This window comes from Galeopterus variegatus, unplaced genomic scaffold (genome assembly GCF_000696425.1).
Source record: "Galeopterus variegatus unplaced genomic scaffold, G_variegatus-3.0.2 Scaffold156, whole genome shotgun sequence".
Taxonomy (NCBI): Eukaryota; Metazoa; Chordata; class Mammalia; order Dermoptera; family Cynocephalidae; genus Galeopterus; species Galeopterus variegatus.
In genome coordinates, this window is record NW_007726267.1 from 705,976 (window position 1) to 728,330 (window position 22,355).

General features: G+C 36.5%; 1 protein-coding gene across 1 annotated transcript in view; it reads left to right on the forward strand.

The window, feature by feature from the left end:
- Positions 1 to 80: 80 nt before the first annotated feature.
- Positions 81 to 22,355, forward strand: part of NR3C1 (nuclear receptor subfamily 3, group C, member 1 (glucocorticoid receptor)) — a 114,406-nt gene continuing 92,131 nt past the window's right edge. Inside the window, exons 1-2 of the mRNA XM_008593132.1 lie at positions 81 to 521; positions 2,898 to 4,094. Coding sequence (XP_008591354.1) covers positions 2,911 to 4,094 — 1,184 coding nt within the window. The 5' untranslated portion in view covers positions 81 to 521; positions 2,898 to 2,910. The remainder of the gene's footprint in view (positions 522 to 2,897; positions 4,095 to 22,355) is intronic.

Here is a 22,355-nt window from a genome sequence, read left to right on the forward strand (position 1 = left end):
GTGTGTGCGAGAGTGTGCGCGCCGTGGCGCCGCCTCCGCCCGCCCCCCGCTCGGTCCCGTTTGCTCGCCGCGGTCGGGCGGCCCTTTCGCGTGTCCGCGCTCCCTCCCCTTCTCCGCCACCTCCTCCTCCTCCATTTTGCGAGCTCGTGTCTGTGACTGGAGCCCGAGTCACCGCCCGCCCGTCGGGGACGGATTCTAGTGGGTAGAAGGAGACGCCGCAGCCGGAGCAGCCGGAGCGGCCGGGCGCCGGGACTGGGGACGCGTGACGCGCGCTCGGGAATCCGGACTCCGAGACGCGAGCGGAGCCGGGCGGGGGACTGGCTTGTCAGCCGAGAAATGGGAGACTTTCTTAAATAGGGGCTCTCTCCTCCCGCCCATGGAAAGGGGGCGGCTGTTTACTTCCTTTTTTTTTAAGAAAAATATATTTCTCTCCTGCTCCTCCCGCTTTCACACGCTAACTTGTTTATCTCGGCTGCGCTGGGAGCTGCGCACGGTGGCGGTGAGCGGGGCAGCTGCCAGAGGTAAGAGGCGGGGAGGGTTGGGGGCTGGGGCGGTGCGGGCGCCCGCTCGCTCCCCGAGGTGCCGCCGGGGGCCGACTCGGGGCGGTCGAGGGAGTCTGCAAACTTTTATTAGCTTCGGGGAGTGGGGGTGGTAGCTGGAGAGGGCGGGTGAAGGTGACGGCAGGGCAGTGCGCGGGTGACAGCGCTGGCCTCTTCCTGTCCCTTCGCGGCCGTCCCCGGCCGGGCCGAGGGGGGAAGAACCCGAGCTTGGATTGCGAGTGGAACCTTGTCGAGCTGCCGAGGCTTTCACGCCTCTGGTTCCCGGGCGGGAACCTGGCCTCTCTTTTCCCAAGTCCACCTTTCTTTTCCCTGCAAGGGGGCCGCCCAGACACCCATTTTTATGGAGAAGGCTAAGTCGCGTGTGATTTCTAGTGGCCCGAATCCTCCCACTCCACCCTAGCGCGCCGAGCGCGGGCAGGGCTTCTGTGGAGCTCGGCGCGCCCGCTCATTTGAGGCGGGCGTGCGGGGTGCGTGTGAGACAGAGTACACGTGCAGGGGTGACAGCCTGCAACTCGGAGACTTCGGCCAGGGCTGGCGTTATCGGGTAGAAGTGGGCGTGTCGGAGAGAGCGCAACAGGTCTGGACACATTTCTCTTTTAACCTCGAACCTTCCCCCCCCCCCCGTCTCGTTCTTTAGCGTTTGGCGTGATTTCACCCGTGACTTTTCTAAGTGGCCCTTTTTTTAAAAAAAGACACATACACACACACCCATCCCCAACAGTAATAGTTTTGTGCTGCGATTTTTTGACAAGTGCTAGTTTGACGTTTGGGATTGCAGACTTGATAATTGCAGCCTTGTAATACCACTTAAGACCCCTTAGCATGGTTCATTAGGGCCGATTAATCTAACAGGGTTATTTGCAATTTAAACTGGGGAATAATGTCGCTTGTGGGAGCGTTTTGTTTTAGGAAGTATTGTTTTGGTTTCGGGTTTGAAGACAGCTGTCAAAAAAGCAGCGTGCAAATTCATTAGGCTGCATTTGATACCCTGTGTTTAGAGATGGTTATCAGATAAACACGACAGAGGGGTAGGGAGATAAGTAGTTTACCCTCAAGATTTGTAGTGGCAGGTGCCCACCCCTCTTTCCATCTTCACACTCCCCTTTCAGTGAGGACCAGCAACATTTATGCTTTTTAGCGTTTTCATATAGGAAAAGTTTCCTTTTATTGCACGGGATTTGACTATAACGTCTCAAACGTGAAGGCTTCAAGTCTTTGCCTGTCTCTTAAAACATTCTGATTATTAACAAACAAGATACTATCAACCTAATCCTCTTGAGAATATGCTCAGCATTGGGACAGTGAAGGTTTAGAATGCAGAGAAAATTATTCTGAGCATTTTATTGCATACTATTTTACCCGAGTTTATATGAATGTGATTTTACAGTTTTTCAATTTTTCGGTAGATATTTGGAAAGGAAAAATCTTAACTTAGAGATATAATAGTATTTCATACTGAGGATTTAAAGCCATTAAAAGATAAATGTAGCTTAATCTACATATTATGAGTTATAAGGGTCAGACAGCTGTATTTAAGTTATATTTAAATTAAACTGTAGTGAGAAGCTACTATACAATGTATTCTACTTTTTAAAATCTAAATTTTAGTTGGCCCATATACAATGTATCTCATTTCGTGTATCCAAAACTTGGAGATAGGCACCATGAGGCAGGCACATCGAGGCAGCAATATGAGTTAAAAATAAGAGCTTTCCCCCAGCCTATTAGAAGATAAACAGATCAGCATTGTTTATTTTTCAAATAAAATGTGCATGGTTCACCATTAGGTTGTACTAAAAGGGTCGGATTTGTGACTGATAGTAGGAGGGGAGTTTGGGAGTAATTAAGAATAAAGAATTCTAGCATGGTATTTCACAAATGTTATATGTATTGGTTCTCAGAAAAGCAAACAGCCTTGATTTAAAAGAGGTAGGAATTTTAATGATCACACTTTTTTTTGTTTGTTTTGAAATTAAATACTTTGACATCAACTTGAACCTTTAGAATAATCAGATGTAATGAATTATAATGTCTATGATTAACAAAGCTACACGTTCAGTGAGTGGCAGGATGAATAGCCAAGTTTAGTTCCATACAGTTTTGTCTTCCACTGTGCAAATGGACTGCATTGTACTTTTAAATGTAGCATGCTGAATGGGAGCAGGGGACATGGCTTTTTATTCTGGAAGCTAAAAACTACTCTTCTGATAACAAAGTATTTGATTCCGAGTTTACAAAAAGGTTCATTAAACAGGCTGTCTCTAACTAATTGGATTACAGAGATAATGTGATTTTATAGCTTATTATGTCTCCCCCCACTTTTTTTTTTTTTTGTAGCTGAGTTTCACCTATGGACGCCAAAGAATCATTACCCACCCCCAGTAGAGAAGAAATCCCCAGCAGTGTGCTTGGTCAGGAGAGGGAAAATGTGTTGGACTTCTATAAAACCCTAAGGGGAGGAGCTACTGTGAAGGTTTCTGCATCTTCACCCTCACTGGCTGCTGCTTCTCAGTCAGACTCCAAGCAGCACAGACTTTTGATTGATTTTCCAAAAGGCTCAGTAAGCAATGTGCAGCAGCCAGATCTGTCCAAAGCAGTTTCACTCTCAATGGGACTGTATATGGGAGAGACAGAAGCAAAAGTGATGGGAAATGACCTGGGATTCCCACAGCAGGGCCAAATCAGCCTTTCCTCTGGGGAAACAGACTTTCGGCTTCTGGAAGAAAGCATCGCAAACCTCAGTAGGTCGACCAGTGTTCCAGAGAACCCCAGGAGTTCAGTGTCCACTGCTGTGTCTGCTGCCCCAACAGAGGAGTTTCTAAAAACTCATTCCGGTGTATCTTCAGAACAGCAAAATTTGAAGGGCCAGACTGGCACCAGCGGTGGCAATGTGAAGTTGTACACTGCAGACCAAAGCACCTTTGACATTTTGCAGGATTTGGAGTTTTCTTCTGGGTCCCCAGGTAAAGAGGCAAATGAGAGTCCTTGGAGATCAGACCTGTTGATAGATGAAAACTGTTTGCTTTCTCCTTTGGCAGGAGAGGATGATCCATTCCTCTTGGAAGGAAACTTGAATGAAGACTTCAAGCCTCTCATTTTACCGGACACTAAACCTAAAATTAAGGATGATGGAGATCTGATCTTATCAGGCCCCAACAGTGTACCACTGCCCCAGGTGAAAACAGAAAAAGAAGATTTCATCGAACTGTGCACCCCTGGGGTAATTAAGCAGGAAAAATTGGGCCCAGCTTACTGTCGGGCAAGCTTTTCTGGAGCAAATATAATTGGTAATAAAATGTCTGCCATTTCTGTTCATGGTGTGAGTACCTCTGGAGGACAGATGTACCACTATGACATGAATACAGCACCCCTTTCTCAACAGCAGGATCAGAAGCCTATTTTTAATGTCATTCCACCAATTCCTGTTGGTTCAGAAAATTGGAATAGGTGCCAAGGATCTGGAGATGACAACTTGACTTCCCTGGGAACTTTGAACTTCCCTGGTCGGTCGGTTTTTTCTAATGGCTATTCAAGGTAAGGTTAATGCTTTTCTATTTCTTAAGAATGTGGTACATTTGAGATAGGTTGATAGATTTAAATATTCATTTATTTGTATGTGTTCTCCAAACATTCATGTGCTTTTTCATATGAATAAGTGGTCTTTTGAAAGTAGGCATCGTAGACAACCTAAGCAATTTATCTGTACATAACCATTTCAGGTTTTCTTCTTAAATAGTGGTATTTAGTATCCCATTGGCCAGTGGTGAAGATTTTAAAATAATATTGCTCATTAACATATACATTAAGTAAAAACTGTATAATTTCAGGTGAGTACAATGCCTGGTAAATTAGTGTGTTGTGCATATTCATTTAGCTGTTTTAGAATATGCTCTTACATAACAATAAAAAATATCCTTAATACTTAATCAAAAGTTGTGCTACTGTATTTGTACATTTGTGAAGTGTTTGAGATTAAAGGGTTAAAAATTGGAAGTACTTACAATGAGCTCTGTTCTTCTAACCGAACCTTCTGTTGCAGAATTTGAGTTTTGAGATTGCTAAAGAACTGCGGTGAATAGTGTACCAGACCGTAGTATTAGACATGGGTCTTGCTTGCAGGGTTCCCGACCTAAAGTAGACAAAGTGTGTCTGCTGCTCAGTCTCTTTAAGAAGGGAATCAGTGGCTACATGGTGCAAAACAAAATTTTACTTTCAAGTGTTCCTACAAGTTCTCAACTGATGGTCAGAATTGTTAAGCTTCGATTCTCAGCTATCATTTGATTTGTTTCTCTTTCTTCTTTTTCGTCAGTCATTTATAAGTATACTGACATTTCTATCTGAACTCAAAAAGGCCCATTAAAATGGAATTATCAGGAAAAAATTCTAAATTTATATATCTGTGTTGCTAGGGGTTAAGTTCTCTACCCCATATCCCTGTTCCTAATTCAGATAAATGCTAAATTGTATATCCCTTTTAGGTGTGAAGGAAAATATAAAAATGTGAATAGTAGGGATGCATTGTACAGATTAGTGTTTGTTTTTTTTTAAAGAAGGCATAGTAAACACTGATTTATTTGTATGTAACCATTTCAAGTTTTTTCTAAAATGTTAGTGATGTTCATTATTCTCATTAACTAGTCACTGAGGATTTTATCCAAAACTCTCTTTAAAATACTTTTAATATGAAAGGTATCCTAACACTGAAGTGTCTCTTTTTCTTCTTTATGTAGGAAGCTTTTATTGTGAAGGAGAATATTTAGAGTTAGATTTAGGCTATGTTCTATTCTTCTGAAAAGTTTAGTATTTCTCATCAAAAGAAAAAAACCTTGGTTCTTATGTGTCTTAATGCAAACTGCCTACTAATCTATTGTTTAAAAAATATTTTATTTAACACTATAAACTCTTTGTTGTCTTTATGAATTGAAGTTTTAAAATATTTTCAATAAGTAGATTTGAGATGTTTCTTAACTGCATATGCTACTGTATTTTAAATATTAAAAGATATGCTGTGTTTTAAATTTTTCAATCTCAAACTTTTGGCAGAGGAATTCATGTGCTCGGTTTTCTTAAAAGAGTAAATACAGTTGATTTGACTAAGCTATCTGTAGGAAACTATTAAATTGGTATATAAAACATATAATTATACAAAGAAAAATAATGCATCTTAGGAAACTCTTGGGGATTATTAATGCATTTTGTCCTGATAGTCATCATGGTATTCTTTTAATTTTCTTTACTATTAAAAAAAAGGCATGGAACAAAACTTACTTTCTATTTAGTATGAACTTTCGTTAAGCCCTGTAAAATCTGGGATATGGAGTTTAAGTCTTAGATGAACATAGTTATCCTTAAATCATTAAAGATAATTTTAATACTTTAACTTTTATAGTACTTTATGACACATAAAGTGTCTGCACATATTTTTAATTTGAGCCTCATAACAGCCTTATGGAGGTAGGCAAGGCAATGATGATGTGGCTCTTTAGAAGTTATTTAATATACAATGAAATAATTATTTTTATGCCGATGTGTGATTTTGGAATTATAATCAGGAATCTATCCTAACTAAAAGGCGTAATATGTTATACAGGATCATTTGGTAATGTTTGAAAAGTTTATACCTTTGGTGTTAACTTAGCACTGGGAACTATGTATACCAAGAACAAAGCTTCATCCAAATAAATTGAAACAGTGTTTCTTTTCTAACCATCATTGAATTAGTCTTTTGTTTCCAAACAACAGCCCTGATAAAACCAAAACTGGTTGCCTTCTCTTCTCTATATGTTACATGGCCCTAGCCAAACGTTAGCTACGACCAGTGACCCTGAGTGATCAGTAAATAAATCAACATGTTGAGACCACTACTTGATCTAATACTGACTTTCTGACTTTAGATATAGAAACATTAAATACCATTTATAACTTCACTTGCATTCTTTTGTAATTAAAAAAAAGTATAAATTGTAATTTGACTTTTTAAAATGTCACCTAAAATTGCTTTTTCTCAGAATCCCTAAAAGAAAGCACTTTATATGCCGTTTTTTTTTTGGAGGGGGGGAGATGGCAATTCTTGCAGACATGTCAGCGCACCACAATGTTGTTATCACATTAAATTGTAATATTATAAATATCATGTTTAAACATAGTAAAGCATTTTCTTTTTAAGGTTTAATTTCATTGATAGTAAAACAAGAGAAGCCTTACTGATGTTCAAATACATTCTTTAAGTTAAATGAATTAGCCATTTATACTTCATGTGCTTTTATAAATACTGAAATCCAGTAAGTTTAGCATAAACTTACAACATTGAAGGCACATTTCTGTTTAATTTGATTTTCAGCATTGTTTCACTTCAGTATTAATGGCAAAATGGTTGATAAGAGACACAGGGAAATAAATGTTTTTAGGTGGAATTAGAGCTTTTATTGGAATTATGTTGAAATTTTAATGTTAAAAAGTTGACCGTTTCTGAAGGATATGATTGGAGAGAAAGAATGATGCAGGATGAACTTGTAAATTTAGCCTTAGGTGGAGTCTAGGGCTCTGATGATTGGCACTTAATAAAACTGCTGAAATTTATGTAGATTTTAATGTCTCTCATTACTAATTGCATCCGTGTCTAATTTTATGAAAGTAATAAAAATTGAAGACCTGTACAAACACAGGATGAGTGAAGCAAATTCTGTCCCTTTCTCGATTTTTTTTTTTTAATAACCTTACGCTGAACGTTTTCTCAGAAAGGGAGGAGGTTTAAAGAAGAGAAAAGATTTTGACTATGATTTACCCCTTTTTAATGGATATTTTCTTTACTTCCTACCTTTTCTTTTTCCTTTCCTTCTAAATGTTCTGGCAATGGGTGTTTCAATGTCTTTTAAGCTTAATATTTCTGATATTCATATAAAGTGATTTCTGAATTTAAGTGAAAGAAGACTGCCTTTGGGGTATATATTTATTTACTTATTTATTTTTAGCTTTATGATAGACTGTTTTTCATTTTTTGTTAAGTCTGTACCTTGTTATGGTTATAGGATTAGTAAGAGAAAAAAACTTTTAAAACACACTGTGTATTCAGGTGTCTCGATTTACTATGGGACAACTCTAATACAAAAATGTGTGGCCAGATTTTATTAAGATTACTACTTGTGATGTTTCTTTGGCTATTCCCCTTATATTTTTATAATTAGTAACATAATTTATATTCATAATACTGTTTTGGTTTTGTCCATTTGTGTTACAGATATTTTAGTCTGACCACTTTAAATATATTATTGAATATTTATACATTTTATGAAAGACTTATTCTGAAACATACCTTGCATAAATGTAGGTTAAATGCAGATTGTATTTACATTGAAATTAATATTCAGGGGCATTTGAGATTTTAGTGAAGGAGAGATTGTATTAAAAGGGTTTATTTTAGTATGAGTGCCTAATGTGAAAGAAAGCATCTGTATTAATTGGTTAGTTATATAAGTCTTGATCCACTCTGGCCTGCAGGTGATTGAAATAGCCTAGTTATGTTAGGAAATCTTAATTTATGTTAAGTTTAGAATAGGTTTGGGGCATAGTTCTTAAAACACACAAACATATTTTTCTTGAAAGATTACACCCAATTTTAATTAGTGAGTTCTTATTAGGTACTACTACTCATGTGAGCAAATTAAATAGGCAATATAGGTTTGTGCTGAATAGCATTTACCTTTCTAAAGACATCCCAGTAGTATTTTCATCAAAAGTAATTTTGTAATGCAGTATTTACAGGTATTTGACAAATTAATAGGTACTTGCTTCCATATTTCTGAGTTATGGAAAAATATGTATTGGTGAATCCTGTTGCTTAAAGAGTTTTCAGGAAACATCTTGTTGAATTAAGCTATAACTGGGAAAAAAAAATCAATTACTTATTGACCTTTACAGAAGAGTTTGAAAGCCCATGCTCTCCTTATTTCTGTATCTTCAGAGAACCCACCACTCTCCTTTTCTTCTTGTATTTTTCAAGTAAATAAAAATGTTCCTATGGAAGACTTCCATTACCTTTGAATTGTGTGTAATCATTTCTATGCTAATCTAGATTATAGGGTGTGACTTGTGATGGTGATTTTTTTTTTTCCATTTTGCACGGAAAAAAATGTTTAAAAATGCAATTTATAGCAGTTCAGTGGTTTTAACCCCCAAACACCTAACTTTGGCAGGTTGCTTCCTTTTTCCTCAGTACTATTCCAAATGTCTCTGAATACAGGATTTCCGGTTGAGTTTGTGAATTTGTGGTGGAGGGGAGGAGAAGAGGCAGGAGCAACAGAGGTGTGGAATGGTATAAATAAGTTTAGAAATATAAACAGTTCAGAAAACTGACAATTTGTATCAACTGTCATGAATTCAGAGGTTTAAGAAGAGAGAAATTGGGGATTGTGTTTATGTACAAGGGAGTGTACCAACCAGGATTACAATTTTGTTTCTTTAGAAATCTAACACTAATTGTGGCAATATAACCCTAATCATTTTTAGAGTTGGGTTGTTGTCTCTTGCTACGCTTTATTACCAAAAACAGGATGAAATGCACATTTTACTTCTTTTTAGGTTACTTCGGGTAAGGTCAAGTTCATATTTATCCTATTTTTGTTCAGGCTTCTATTTAATTCATGAAAATGTGATGACTTGAATGTAGTTGAAATGATGTCTTATGCTGATATCACCATCTCATTTCATAGCGCACTTTTACATACATTGTCAACTGACTGAAGTGCAGCTCTTTTCTTTGGCAGTACATTTCCATGGGTTATGTATTTTTTGTGCTGGGATATTGAGGAAATTAAATTCTTAATGGTACATATGCAGAATAAATTATGGGGTTCTGCAAGTGCTAGATAGTCATTTAAATTATTTATATTGCAATATTGCCCTTAAATACATAAATCCAATTATTTTGAATGAAAGTGTGTCATCCCCTAATTTTGTCTCTGGGCCAGTTTAAATATTAATGACATTCTGGTAAAGCTGCTTGCTTTAACAAATTTTTTCAGAGTAACCTGGGTGTTAATTTTGAGTGCTTTAAAATATTTTTTATTTTTAACAAGTTTCAACTCAATTAATAGTGACTATAATGCAGCAAATTTAGTGAAAGTACCTCTTATTTTAGAATATTTTTTCATTCACACTATAGAGAACTCAAAATATGAGGGGAGAAAAAGGTTTAATTATATGATTAGTTGTAGATGTTTACACATCATCTTACATTGAATTTTTATTTTTATAACTAATAATTTGAGAGTTCCACTTAATAAGTATGTAGTGTTTCAGACATACAGCTTGTTGCAATACATTTTAAGTTTTATTACTTATTTTATAATAAAATTAGCCTTTATTCTAGTTTATTTCATAATTCATAATAATATTTAGCCATGGCTATTATGAAAGTATACTTGATAGCCAAATTTTGAAAGCTATTGTGAAACGACATACAGTTTAATACATGATTTATTATTTCATGCTGATTGGGGCAGTGCTATTATGACTTCTGACCTTATGATCATCACATGTTGAACATTAAAGCTCTACCAGTTTGATACAAACTCTTTTACTTTAAGTTGTTTTTCTTGTTTTATAATCATTGGGGATAAGGGTTTTGTTAATTTTAAGATGATTTAAATTGCAAAATTTGGTGACTTTTTTTTAAAAATCCTCAGATACCTTCCAAACAATTTGATTGATTTATTTATTCAGAGGTAGAAATAGTAGAAAAACACTAGACTAAAAATCCAAAGACCTGGGTTCTAAGGCTGAGCTCAGCCAATCTATGACCTTGGGTAATTAGGTATTTTGGAGCCAAAAATACTTTCTTTGCAACTATGTCTGAATTGTCAAAACACCTGTGCATGTGTTTCTAAAATTCTACAATCTTCTTGGCCTATTTTGCGAGGGAAATAATTGGGGTAGGAAATGGTATATTAAAGTTCGTTGACATTTTCTTTGTACGTTATCAAGTACCAGACAAAGAATGAACCCGGACTTGATATTTTTATAAGATTAGGATTTTAAATAATGTAATTGATGGTAATAAAAAAAAAAATGTAAATATTGCAGTTGTTAGAGCCTGAGAGTTGGGTCTTTTGTTTTGTTCTCAGAGCTTGCTTGTGTGTTATGTACGGTGATTTTACATTAGAGCTTAAAAGGACTTGAGAGATCATCTAACCCCCACCTCATTTTTTCAGGAGAAATTGAGACCCATAGAAAGTGCTTAGGGAAAGATCACAGAATTTAATTAGTTATGCAACCAGGTCTCTTTTAGAGATTTGAAACAAATAGTTGATTGAGATAATATATACTAGCCAGGTGTTTTATAAAAGTTACATGACTAGTTTGGATTTTGAAAATATACAGTCTGTATTCTTCCCTATACATTTTGCTAACCTTTTTTACACCTACGTAATGGCCAAGCACTAATTATGTGGCAGCACTATGCTGAGCACTTTGCATGCATTCACCTCATTTAAATCTCTTAACCCTATGAAAGTTAATTCTGGTTTCTGCATTACCCATGCATTACCCATTCTAGTTTCTATCATTACCCATGTATTGAGACATTTAAACAGAAAAAGAAAAAAGAATAGCCAGGAAACCTTAATACTGATCTGAAGGGGAATACTTATATGCAGTATATTAGACATTCCTTCCTGGAACTTTAATATTTATTTGTCAACAGTGAATCTTTATTTACTTATTTATTTTTTTGGCAGCTGGCCAGTACAGGGATTGAACCCTGGACCTTGGTATTATCAGCACCATGCTCTATCCAGCTGAATTGACCGGCCAGCCCAACAGTGAATCTTTTAAACACAATATATAAAGGAGAAATAGGGTCAAGCCTCTGCTCTCCTGCATATATTTGTGTAGTCACTTATTGCTTTCTGTCACAGTTTCAACTTCTGTAAAATAGAGCACCCAGGATTTTTGCCTGACAGGATTTGTGTTGTGTGTTTACTTTGAACATTAAAAAGCATTATAAAAATGCAAGGGGGAATTTTTAAAGCCCTGCCAAGTCTACTTAGCTCAAACTAGCATGACCCTCATTGGCTAAGTACGTTACAGTATCTGTGAGTGTGGTGTGGGTATGTCCTATTATCGAGCATTAAGAATTTTTTTTTTTTTTTTGTCTTTTGTCTTTTTCCGTATCCGGCAACGGATCGCAACCCTCAGTGTTGCCCCCGTACCGGACCGGGGACCGGCAACGGGATTGCAACCCTCGGTTGCTCCCGCGCCTCGCTCAGCCAGTGAGTGGGAACCGGTCTGTATGTGGGATCCAAACCCTCGGGCGGGAGCGCCGCCGCGCTTCCCAAGCGGCGCACTTATCCAGTGCGCCACCGGGCCGGCCCGAGCATTAAGAATTTTTTAGTGTCTACTATGTGCATTAAGAATTTTTTAGTGTCTACTAACCTAAAGGGTTATGGATCCAGTTTCATAAAGACTATTACATTGTATTTAAAGCCTGCAAGTGCCAAGATAATTATCTTTACATTGATTTTTATTTTTTCTTCAATTTTGTTTGTTTTGGTAGCTCCTTTAACAAAGCTTTTCAATGGATTTAGTTGTTTACACATTAGGTATGCCGTATAAATTTAACAGCCAGTATCAGTAATTTTGACCACATTGTTATCTTTTTGTTTATAAATTCTAGAATATCGCCTTCTCTGGTATTTTTTATTGTCTGGTATTCTTATAAAATAAACTCTGCAAAGATTTTTCGTTATTAAGAAACTTTCATTTGCCTGAAAATGAGAATGAAGTTATCAGCTTTAAATTTTTTTCACATTTATTGTATTCAGCGAAACTGTGTGAAAAATAGTTTCTGAGTATATTGAATACCAAAATATATCCTGTGTTCATGCATTTGGAAGGATTATGAAACTTACTTGATTACATTTACTTTTTCCTTTATTGATCAAGTGGGTTGAAGAGAAACTTCAGTGAAACAAATCTATTGTATTAAACCAGAGTTATAAATATACGTAAATATCTTTATGTATAACAGAGCCAAGTACAGAAAGAAGTTAAATGGCAGTTTAAATTGGTACACAAACCAATGTAAAACATAAGTCTGTAGGCAGCTTTCCTAGACGGAAACTTTAAAGATTTTAATTAGAATATTACGTGAAATTTGTCATCTGGAATCCGGCTGGGTTTATTTAGGACAAAATGTGACATAAAATAAGTTGATTTTTTTTTAAAAAAAACAGAAAATCCAAAATGAATGTTGTGTTTCTAAGCCTCTACCTTGGGAAGCTATGTATATTATTATTCTTTTGAAAATGCCTTCAGAGCTACCTTGTAAACCATAAAAGAAAATTGGAATCATTACAAGAACATCTAAATGTACTTGCTTAATCAGAAAATGTATTTATTTCTTAGCTTGATCATTTACCTTATTTATATGACTACAAATAATTTGAATATTTTCAGAAATTCAGAAATTTAATCCTTTCTCAAATTATAACATTTGTTTTCATTAGGGTATTTAAAAGAACCCACATAGGTATTTCTACAGAAAATGTTTAATTCTGTTTTGGTGACTACTCTGAAATGGATGATGCTCAGTGGTTAAATTCTGATTTGTGTTTTCATGTTATCAAGGAACTTTATGTTAACAGCTTATATATTCCCTTTTCTTGACATAGTACAGAAAAACAGATTACTTACCTCTGAGCCTGATTTTTTTTTTTTTCCATAAGTTTATTTTGTGTTCAAGTAAGGTGAGCCTACCTTTGACTTGGAATTTGGTGACAGCAGATATAAAGTAAATACAATGTTAGTTCCTACAACAATCTCTAAAGTAGTTTAATGTCACATTCTAGTTCCTCAGTATATCAGAAAATTAACTATCTGACAATCATTATGGTAAGACCAACTCAAGTACACTAAAATTATTTGAACCCATAAAATAGTTTAACAGAAAGTTACAGCTACAATATAAAACTCATATATTTTTTACTTTTATTCCCCATAACCTGAAAATTTCTGCCTTTACTGACAGTACTTTAAAAAATTAAGTGAATTTTAGTTGTTACTATTTTCTAAATTTAATCATGTTTATTATTCGTAAAATGCTAAGATTGGAATGGATCCCAGCCTTTGAAATCATGAAGATACATGCAGTGGTATCAAAAATAGCATATACCTTTTGTAACCATTTTGTTAATTCTGAAATTCTTTGAGATAATTTCTTTGTGAAAATAGTCTGCTTACAAACTTTGTTTCTCGTGTTTATACTAAAAACAACCTGTTTTCTCAAATACATATTCTTTTTCCCCAAAAGATGATTTATAAGTTTTCAGTGGCTAAGAAAAGGGGATTAAGAGCCATCAGAGCATGGCAGATGTGTTCTACTGCTAACATGGTTTTATTTTTTACTGTTTTATTAGCCTTGAGTCTTCTAGTTTATTCTGTTAGCTAGGAGGCTGGCAGATTTTCTATTAGGTAGTGGATGCTTTTTACCACTAAACAGCTACCATGGGCTAGTATTAGTGTACTCTATGGTTATTAGACTTTAAGTATAATCTAAGAAGAAATATTTCTAAAGGAAAGGTAAGAAAAATAAGTGAAGTAATTTCTAATTAGGGAAGAGTGACCTTTTAATTGATAATGTCATTTAACAGAGCTGTATAGTGCTTTGGGGATACCACAGATATATTTAAAAGATAAAACAGTAAATAGGTAAGCCAGAGGGAAAAGTTAGAAACCCATAAAAAAATAAAATGAAAATTCTAAATTTCAGTTCTTATTACTGGCAAAATTTGATTTCTGTATGACTGAGTGTTTCTGTATGGACACGGGGAAAAAATACAAGCTTAGCTACATTATTGTGTTAATAAATGGAAGAGATACAAAGACATGTTACAGGAAAGAAATTCTTGAGATGGCTGTAGTGGGAGGTTAACTAGATGATCTCAAAGGTCCTTCCACTTAACACTTGCAGCAACAAACATTTATCGAGCTAGGCACTGGGCATACAGCGATGAAGACAATAAAAGTCCCCAACCTCACAGAGAGCAGTCTGGTGATCTTTGTGTCCATTCCCTCTTCTCCTCCATCCCCCAATTTGCTTTTTGAAATGGGCATTTGAAGGATCCCAAGCTCCATCCTGGGAAGACATAACTGAAACTTATGAAGAAAATGTGTGGGCAAATGGGAAACACGAGTTGATTTAGCTATTTGGAATAAGAAAAGGGATAACATGGAGTCTGAGACAAAAAGGAAGGAAAAAATGGAAAGAATGAGTTGACTGGATAAGGACTGAGTAGTTAGGAATGAGCCAGCAGGACTTTAGTCACTGAGGGGGAAGAGAGTAATATGTCCGTACTGTCATCCTAAACATGTGACACAAGACAATGAGAAAACATGATTTTCACCATAACCTCAGGTTATGCATCCTAGGTCTAAGACATTTTTTTTTTCTAGTAGCTTAAGGATATCACCTTATTTCTAGGAGAAACATAGTCCTCTTTCTGGGTTTCCCAATGCATGAGGAAATTTTTCCTGGAATGTTCTTTCCCCATATATCCACCTATTTACTCTCTCACTTTAGGTCTCCACTTAAATGTTACCTTCATAAGAGAGATCTCTGACTGCTCTCTCTGAAATAGCATCTTCCACACACTGTTCCCTTACCCTCCATGTTATATCTAATTGTTGGTTTCTTGTCTGCTTACCTGCCACAATGTAAGCATCACAAGAGCAATATTGTATGCTTTGCTTACTCCTGTATCCCAGCATCTAGAAGAGTATCTAGCACACAATAAGACTTCAATAAATACATGTTGAATACATGAATTAAAAAAACTTGACATATAAACCAAGAAGATGTGTAGGAATAGATTGTGCTTTTAATCTTCCCAGAAAAAGGAAAATGTCAGCAGATACCAAGTATCACTAAGAGAGATGATAGTCCAGGTTATTTTCCCCTGGATAGGAAATCAGTCTTAGGAATGACAGGTGCTTATGTCAGAGAAAATATACATTAAGAAAATGTATTTTCAATTCTTGTCAATTTCTATTGGATTGCTTTTCACAGTTTCTTAGAACAACTCTGGTACATTTACCATTGAATAAATTAGGGTAGTCAAAGCTCAGAAATGAAGGATTTGAGGGTTTTGTTGGTTGGCTGGTTTTTAAAATCTTGCTCAAGATAGTAATTTTCAGTGAATTTTCAATATAGAGCATTCTGTAGCAGCACCTTTCTTCTTTGTTTTTCACTTGTATAAGAATTGAGATTCTAGCAGATGAGTCTAATGTGTACATTTGTGTTGATTTACCTAGAAAGTCAGGCAAGAAATTTATTTGCCCATATTTCAGATAACTGTGCATGTAATCGCTGAGTACTCTGAGAAGAGCTGTCTTTCTTTTTGCCTGAATTTCGAAATTCTTTTTTCAGCTTATTTATGTGTTGATTTGACCTACTCTATCTATAGTATATAGCAGCAATTCAAAAGGTCAGTAGGGTAAGTTTATCTCTTCTACTAAGTGTTATAGGAGAGTTTAAACTAATATGGCAGAGACAGTTGCAGAAAAGAGAAAATTCAAGGAAAGTAGGTATTAGCTAAAGCAAGAAAATCAGATGAGGTCATTTAAGAATAAACTGCTCTAAATGTTCAGGAAAAAAAGAGGGGAGGACCAAGGACAGGGCTCTGGAAGGCATCCAGAGATCAGCCACAAAAGATACTGAACAAATACCTGGAGAACTGGGGAGACAACAGTTTTAAAATGGAGTGGGGCGTGAGTAGTTTATGCTGTCATGTCAGATAGGGTAGAAGAGAGAGAATAGAATATCATAAATATATGAGCGATTGTTGTTTAGCTAGTCCTTAAAACATGTAAATGTTCTCAAAAGTCAGCCAGAGAAATGACTGAAATCCTAAATGGGACAACACAACTAGTGATTAGTGTATAATTTAAAAAAATAAAAAAGCCCTAAATGAAATTTAGATTAAAATATTAATGCAGATAATAATAAACAACCTTCTGAGACCATAAAGACCCTGAGACTGGGTTAGGAGTAAGGGACAAAGGCTGGAAGCCAGGAGGGAATTAAGTTTCTGTTCCTGAGAAGCCAGCACAACAGGAAAAAACTGGCCACACCCTAGTTCAAACCATTATTACTCTTATCGGTAGTCTTCTAATTGTTTTCCTAGTTCCCCCCTCTTCTTAATTCATTCTGCAGTCTACTGCCAGATTAATCTTCCTAGAACCCTGCTTTCAATATTATTCCCCTAAACAAAAAATGTCTGTGGTTCTATTGTTTATAGCATAGCGGTTCTCCATCTTCTTTCTACCACAACCCATATGGCAGGTAGCCACATGGACACTCCAGACCCTTGGAGTATTTGGATTATGTACAATATCATGCAGCTCTACCCTGGTCTATCTTGTCCAAGAAAGCATATCTAAATGCAAGTGAGTATTATAGGGCAGTCTGTGAATTGATTCCTTTTAAATTTATTATTTTTTTGCAAATGCCACTTCAAAATTTATAAAAATAACGTTTTCATTCCCTTTATTTAAGTTATACCAGAAAAAGTTAGTAAACATTCCCGTCACCTCTCCTTTCCTCTTTGTTTCTTCCCTTCTTGCCTTTCACTCTTTATCTTCTACATTTTTCTGTAATCGTACGAGCATAAATAGACATATATAAGGCATTCTGGGTTGTTTGCTTTTAAATAAGAATGGGATCATATTATACCCATTTATCTGCAGCTTGTTTTTCTCACCTAAAGTACACCCTGAGCATCCTTACAGATCAACAGATGTGGGTCCCTTTTTAAAAATTAAACAATACCCTATTCAGGTTGTTTCATGATTTTGGCCACTATGAACAAAGCTCCAATGAAAACCTTTTTCCACGTATCCTTATAAATAGCAATTTTGCTTCTAAACATAGATTCCCTAAAGTAGGATTGCTGAGTCAAGGGTATGTGTATTTAAAATTTTAAGAGATATTTCAAAATTACTTGAAATCTCAAGGATTACAGCAAGTCACAATCTCACCTGGCAGTGTGTATTTTATTTTTTACAATAAAAATATATAAATCATTATTACTAACAAATTTCTTGCTGTAAGTCCTAAAATCGATCACAAATTCTTTGCTGTAAGTTCTAAAATTGATCACAACACACTATGTCACGATGCTGTGTGACACAGGTGAAGACTGTTGCAGTCTGGAATTCAGGCTCCTCCTCTCCACTTTCAACACTGTGTCATCTTCTGGACCAGTTTAACGCCACTCATTTTGTACACTTTCCTCTACGTAGCCCAGCCTGTAGCACCTGCTCTGTCATCTGATGGCATCCTGTGGCACCTGTTGACTACACAGTTCTTTATACTTAACTCTGTGATTACCACATAGTTGGTACCCAATAAATATTTGTTGAATTAATACTGTTTTCTTTATATTCAGTATTTTAAATTTATCTCTTCAACTAGATCCAGTCTCCTTAGGACAAGCAATGTTTTCACAACAGCCCCTAGCACTTAAGGTTCTCAGGTTGGCTGTTTGAACAAAGAACCACAGGAAAGAAAAAGCAAATAGCATGGCCTTGACCTTAATACATATATTTTACTCCTTTTAGGGAAAATTGGAACTGTAAAGAATCCAGAAACAACAGTAAGAACAGCACTTGTATTGAGCAGTTACTATATGCAAGGCACAATTCAAACTGCAAATTGTACAGCAGTGAACAATGCCAGTGTCTCTGCCCTTGTGGAGCTTACGGTCTATGGATATTACATTTAAAACATTTGTAGGAAAGAATTTTTTTTTAATAGTGTTCAATTTCAGGCTCTTTCCAGCAGGGGCTTCGGAATATTTATCCATTCATTCAACATTTACTTAGTACCTACTTTACCAGGAACTGAAGAGAAAGCCTAAGAGCAGGCAGACCTTTGCTGGGAGGTGGCACGTTGTCCAGGGTGACTGCTTGTGGGCAGGAGACTTGTTTCCCAAACTAGCCTCACCATTTCTGAATCTGCGTAGAGAAGCAAAGGGATAGATACAGTGGTGAATGTTAGCATATACCCCAGGGAAATTCCTTTTTAGGGATGTTGAATTACTGATATCCTCATCACTATACCCAATACAAAAACCATAAGGAGTATGCTTCTGTCGTCGTAGAATCATAAAATTCCAACTGGAGCTAGACTTGATATCCAGTTCTCACTTTTTTGTTTTTATTTTTTTGGCGGCTAGCTGGTATGGGGTCCAAACCTGTGACCTTCGTGTCATAAGGCTGCACTGAGTTAACCAGCTGGCCCCAATCCTCACTTTTCATGTGAGGAAACTAAGGCCCAGTACAACTAGTACTGTACTGTGGGTAAGAATTAGGACTCTGTAGTCAAATTTCCTGGGTAAGAATCTGATTGTTTAACAGCTGTGTGATCTCGACCAAATTCATACCCCTGTAATCCATCGGTTTCCTCACTTTTAAAATGGGTACAATGAGATAATACATGTAAACTGCATAACACAGTGTCTGGCACTTACAAAGCGCTCATAAAATGTTAGCTGTTATTTTTAGTGACTTGGCTTAAGATGAGACCACTCCTTAATGCCAGAGATTCCTACTTGAGAACTCTGTCCGTTTTGCCATACCACTCTGTCCATACGCCTTTTTCATTGACTGATGCTTTTCAAACTGGCTTCATTATGATCCTGACTTCCAAAATAAGGAATTATAGTTAGGTAATGGAGACTTTAACCTCTGGTATCATTATCAGATTTATGTTTTGGCTATAAACTTGAAGAGGAACTGAAAATTGCATGTGTGATGGATGTTGTGATGAAAGGAGTGCTTCCTTCTGGCTCAGTTCCACCCCCACCCCTGAGTTCCTCTGATCAGAGTCACTCATCAACTTCTTGACCCTCTTAGGAACTTGAGGTAAATTAGCATAACTGTCTGAAGGAGAGTAAGCCTCTCATATCTTGACAAATTCTTGGGGTTTTAGAAATAAGACAATTGCTTTTATTATCTGATCTCTTTATATATCTTTGGCTGCTTCTAAAACAGAATATTAATTCCTTAAAAGTCACGTTACAATACTAAGGTTCTAACTCTTCAAAGAAGGACTTAAAAAAAAAAAGACTAGTTTTTTTACAGTTCTGTATGAAGTAATCTCACAATTAAAAGGACTTTACTTTATTGATGTAGATTTTCAAATACAGAATTGCTTATGTTCATATCTAAACTTACTCAAAGTGCCTTGCAAATTCTTGAATGGGTCAGGTCACATATTTCAGCCTTATTTTGCAAATTTAAGTCAAATAATTAAGGATTTGTTGAACATTTCTCTTACTTTAGCATCACAAAGCTTTGCCATGTTGGGGCCCATCTTTTAGAAGTAACTTTTTTTTTTTTTTTTTCGTTTTCTCTGCTTGCTTAAAGTGGATATATTTCATAGTTGTATCAGTTAGTATTTGTTCTGTAACAAACCACCCCAAAATTTAGTGGCTTCAAAATTACCATTTATTATTCCTCATGAGTCTAAAGATCAGCTGGGCAGTTCTGCTGATTAAGCCAGGCTCATTCAGTGTGTCTGCAATTAGCTGACTGGTTGCTGCAATGAAGGGTGATGTCCAGGTCTTATCATCCAGCAGGGTGTCCTGAGCTCTTTCACACAGTAGCAGCAGAGTTCCAAAAGAAACAGCAGAAGCATGCAGAACTCTTAAGACCTAGGCATAGAGCAACTCTATTCTATTTCCACCACATTGTATCAAAGCAAGTCGTAAGGCCAGTCTAGATTCTGAAGGTAGAGGAACTGCAAAATTACGTGGGAAAGGGGTGTGACTATAGAGAGGGTGGTTTTTGCAATTTGACACAATAGTTATAAGAATTAGGTGTATTTGAAATTCAGACTCTTCAGTTTGTGATATTCTAATTATTTATGAAACTTGCCTACAGGTGGAAAGGCAGAATCATTGTGATCAAAAGGGAGCTTGGAATTTAGAGACTGAGGTTCAAATTCCAGTTCTATTGCTTATTTCTGCAATCCTGCACAAGTTACTTAACCTTCCTAGTAGGAACTCAGTAATGGTTGATTCACCTGAACCTCACAGTATATATATATTATATATTATAAAGAAAGGGCTAGATATCTGCTAAATACTTAAGTAGTTGCTTTTATTCTTGCAAACCTGTCTCCCACACTTCATTCAAAGGGTAACACTTAGTCACTTCCTTGAATTAAAAAGGAAGAGAAAGCGTGTTGGGGAATGAAAAAGGAATATTTGACTAACTCTGTGGCCTGAAAACAAAGTGACCACTGACTGGAGTATTTTCCGGTAAGAAAAGAATGGTTGAGACCCATAGTTAAGAGATGTAAATCCAGAGGTTTCCTTGAGGTAGGATTTCACGTGATTCATGGGGTGAGAGTTGTAACATTAGACACAGTCCAAATCTAGATTTTTTTTTTTTTTTTTTTTTTTTAAGAATTGTGGCTTCTCTTAGACACACTGGGTACCTTAACACTAGGTTTGGGAATTATCATTCCTAGAAATCAGGTATTACATAAGATAAGAAAAAGAACAGTATTTATCCCACATTAACAACTGGAAGTTGACTACTTTTAAAAAATTAAAAGGGCCAGCTAGAAATAAAATCACATGAATTTCTTTTCCTTGTGTTAAAAATAGTCGTCATATTAGAGTGGAGACTAAATACATAAAATCCCTTCATCCTACTAGCAGAAATAGAAAAGGTCAGATACACACACGATAAAACTAGATTAATGTAACTCACACAAAGGGTCAGATATCTCAGAATCCAGACAATCAGAAATGTTAACTGTGGTTCTTAAGGCCTCTCTTATGAGAGGTACCAGGTAAGTGTTCACGAATAACTGGAAACTTAGACTGAATCACCTCTGGCATTACCTGTTTGTGTAAACACAAGTCAGTTGATTTTTTTGTGCCTTAGCTACCTTCCATGTTTAATAATTACACATTATTCTAGGAAAAGAAAGTAAAGTTTGAATAGTTTTTTGATTAATGATTTTATTGTGGACAATAAAAGTGCTTGGCATAGAAGCCCTTAGTTGTTTTAATAAAAATTAAACTGCTGGCCTTTATGGATTTCAGTCTTTGCATTGTTTGATCAACTTTCCCCATTTCATTCTTTACAAAGATCACTGTCAATCATAAATCAAGGGGTCTTTAACTTTCCCAAACACATTTGGGATCCAAGGATATTTTCCTAAAACACTGAATGATAATTCCATGTCAATACATTTTTTGCAAAACCCACAAAAATAGACTGATAAAAAAGATTCTCAGTTTGGGAAGGACAGTTAACAAGAAAGAAGAAAACTTGAGAGGCAAGTAGGGTTTAGTGCTCAGAAATGAAGGGTCATAAAGAGATGGTAGTGAAAATATTTCTCCCCGCTATTATCTACTGATAGAGTGTATCAATGAATGTGTTACTAAGGACCTTCCACCTATTCAGTGCTGCACTAGGTGCTCAGAGGGAGGAAAGAGAAATCATTGTTCTTCCTGATCTCAAAGGATCTTGTATCTGGCTGGATGATGTAGATGCATTAAATAATTAAGAAACAATTAACCGTAGCAGGTGCTGAAGCGTAGGACGTCAGAATGGTAGAGCCTAGTGTGGGAGAAGGGACAGTCCGATGCATCATCAGATGTTTCTTCCTTACGCAAACTCACATTTCCTGTGGGCCAAGTCTCATCCAGGACACGTAACAGCTCCATACGTACTGCCCTAAGGCTAGCCTTGAGGCAAGTTGCAAAGTCCATCCTATTGAGT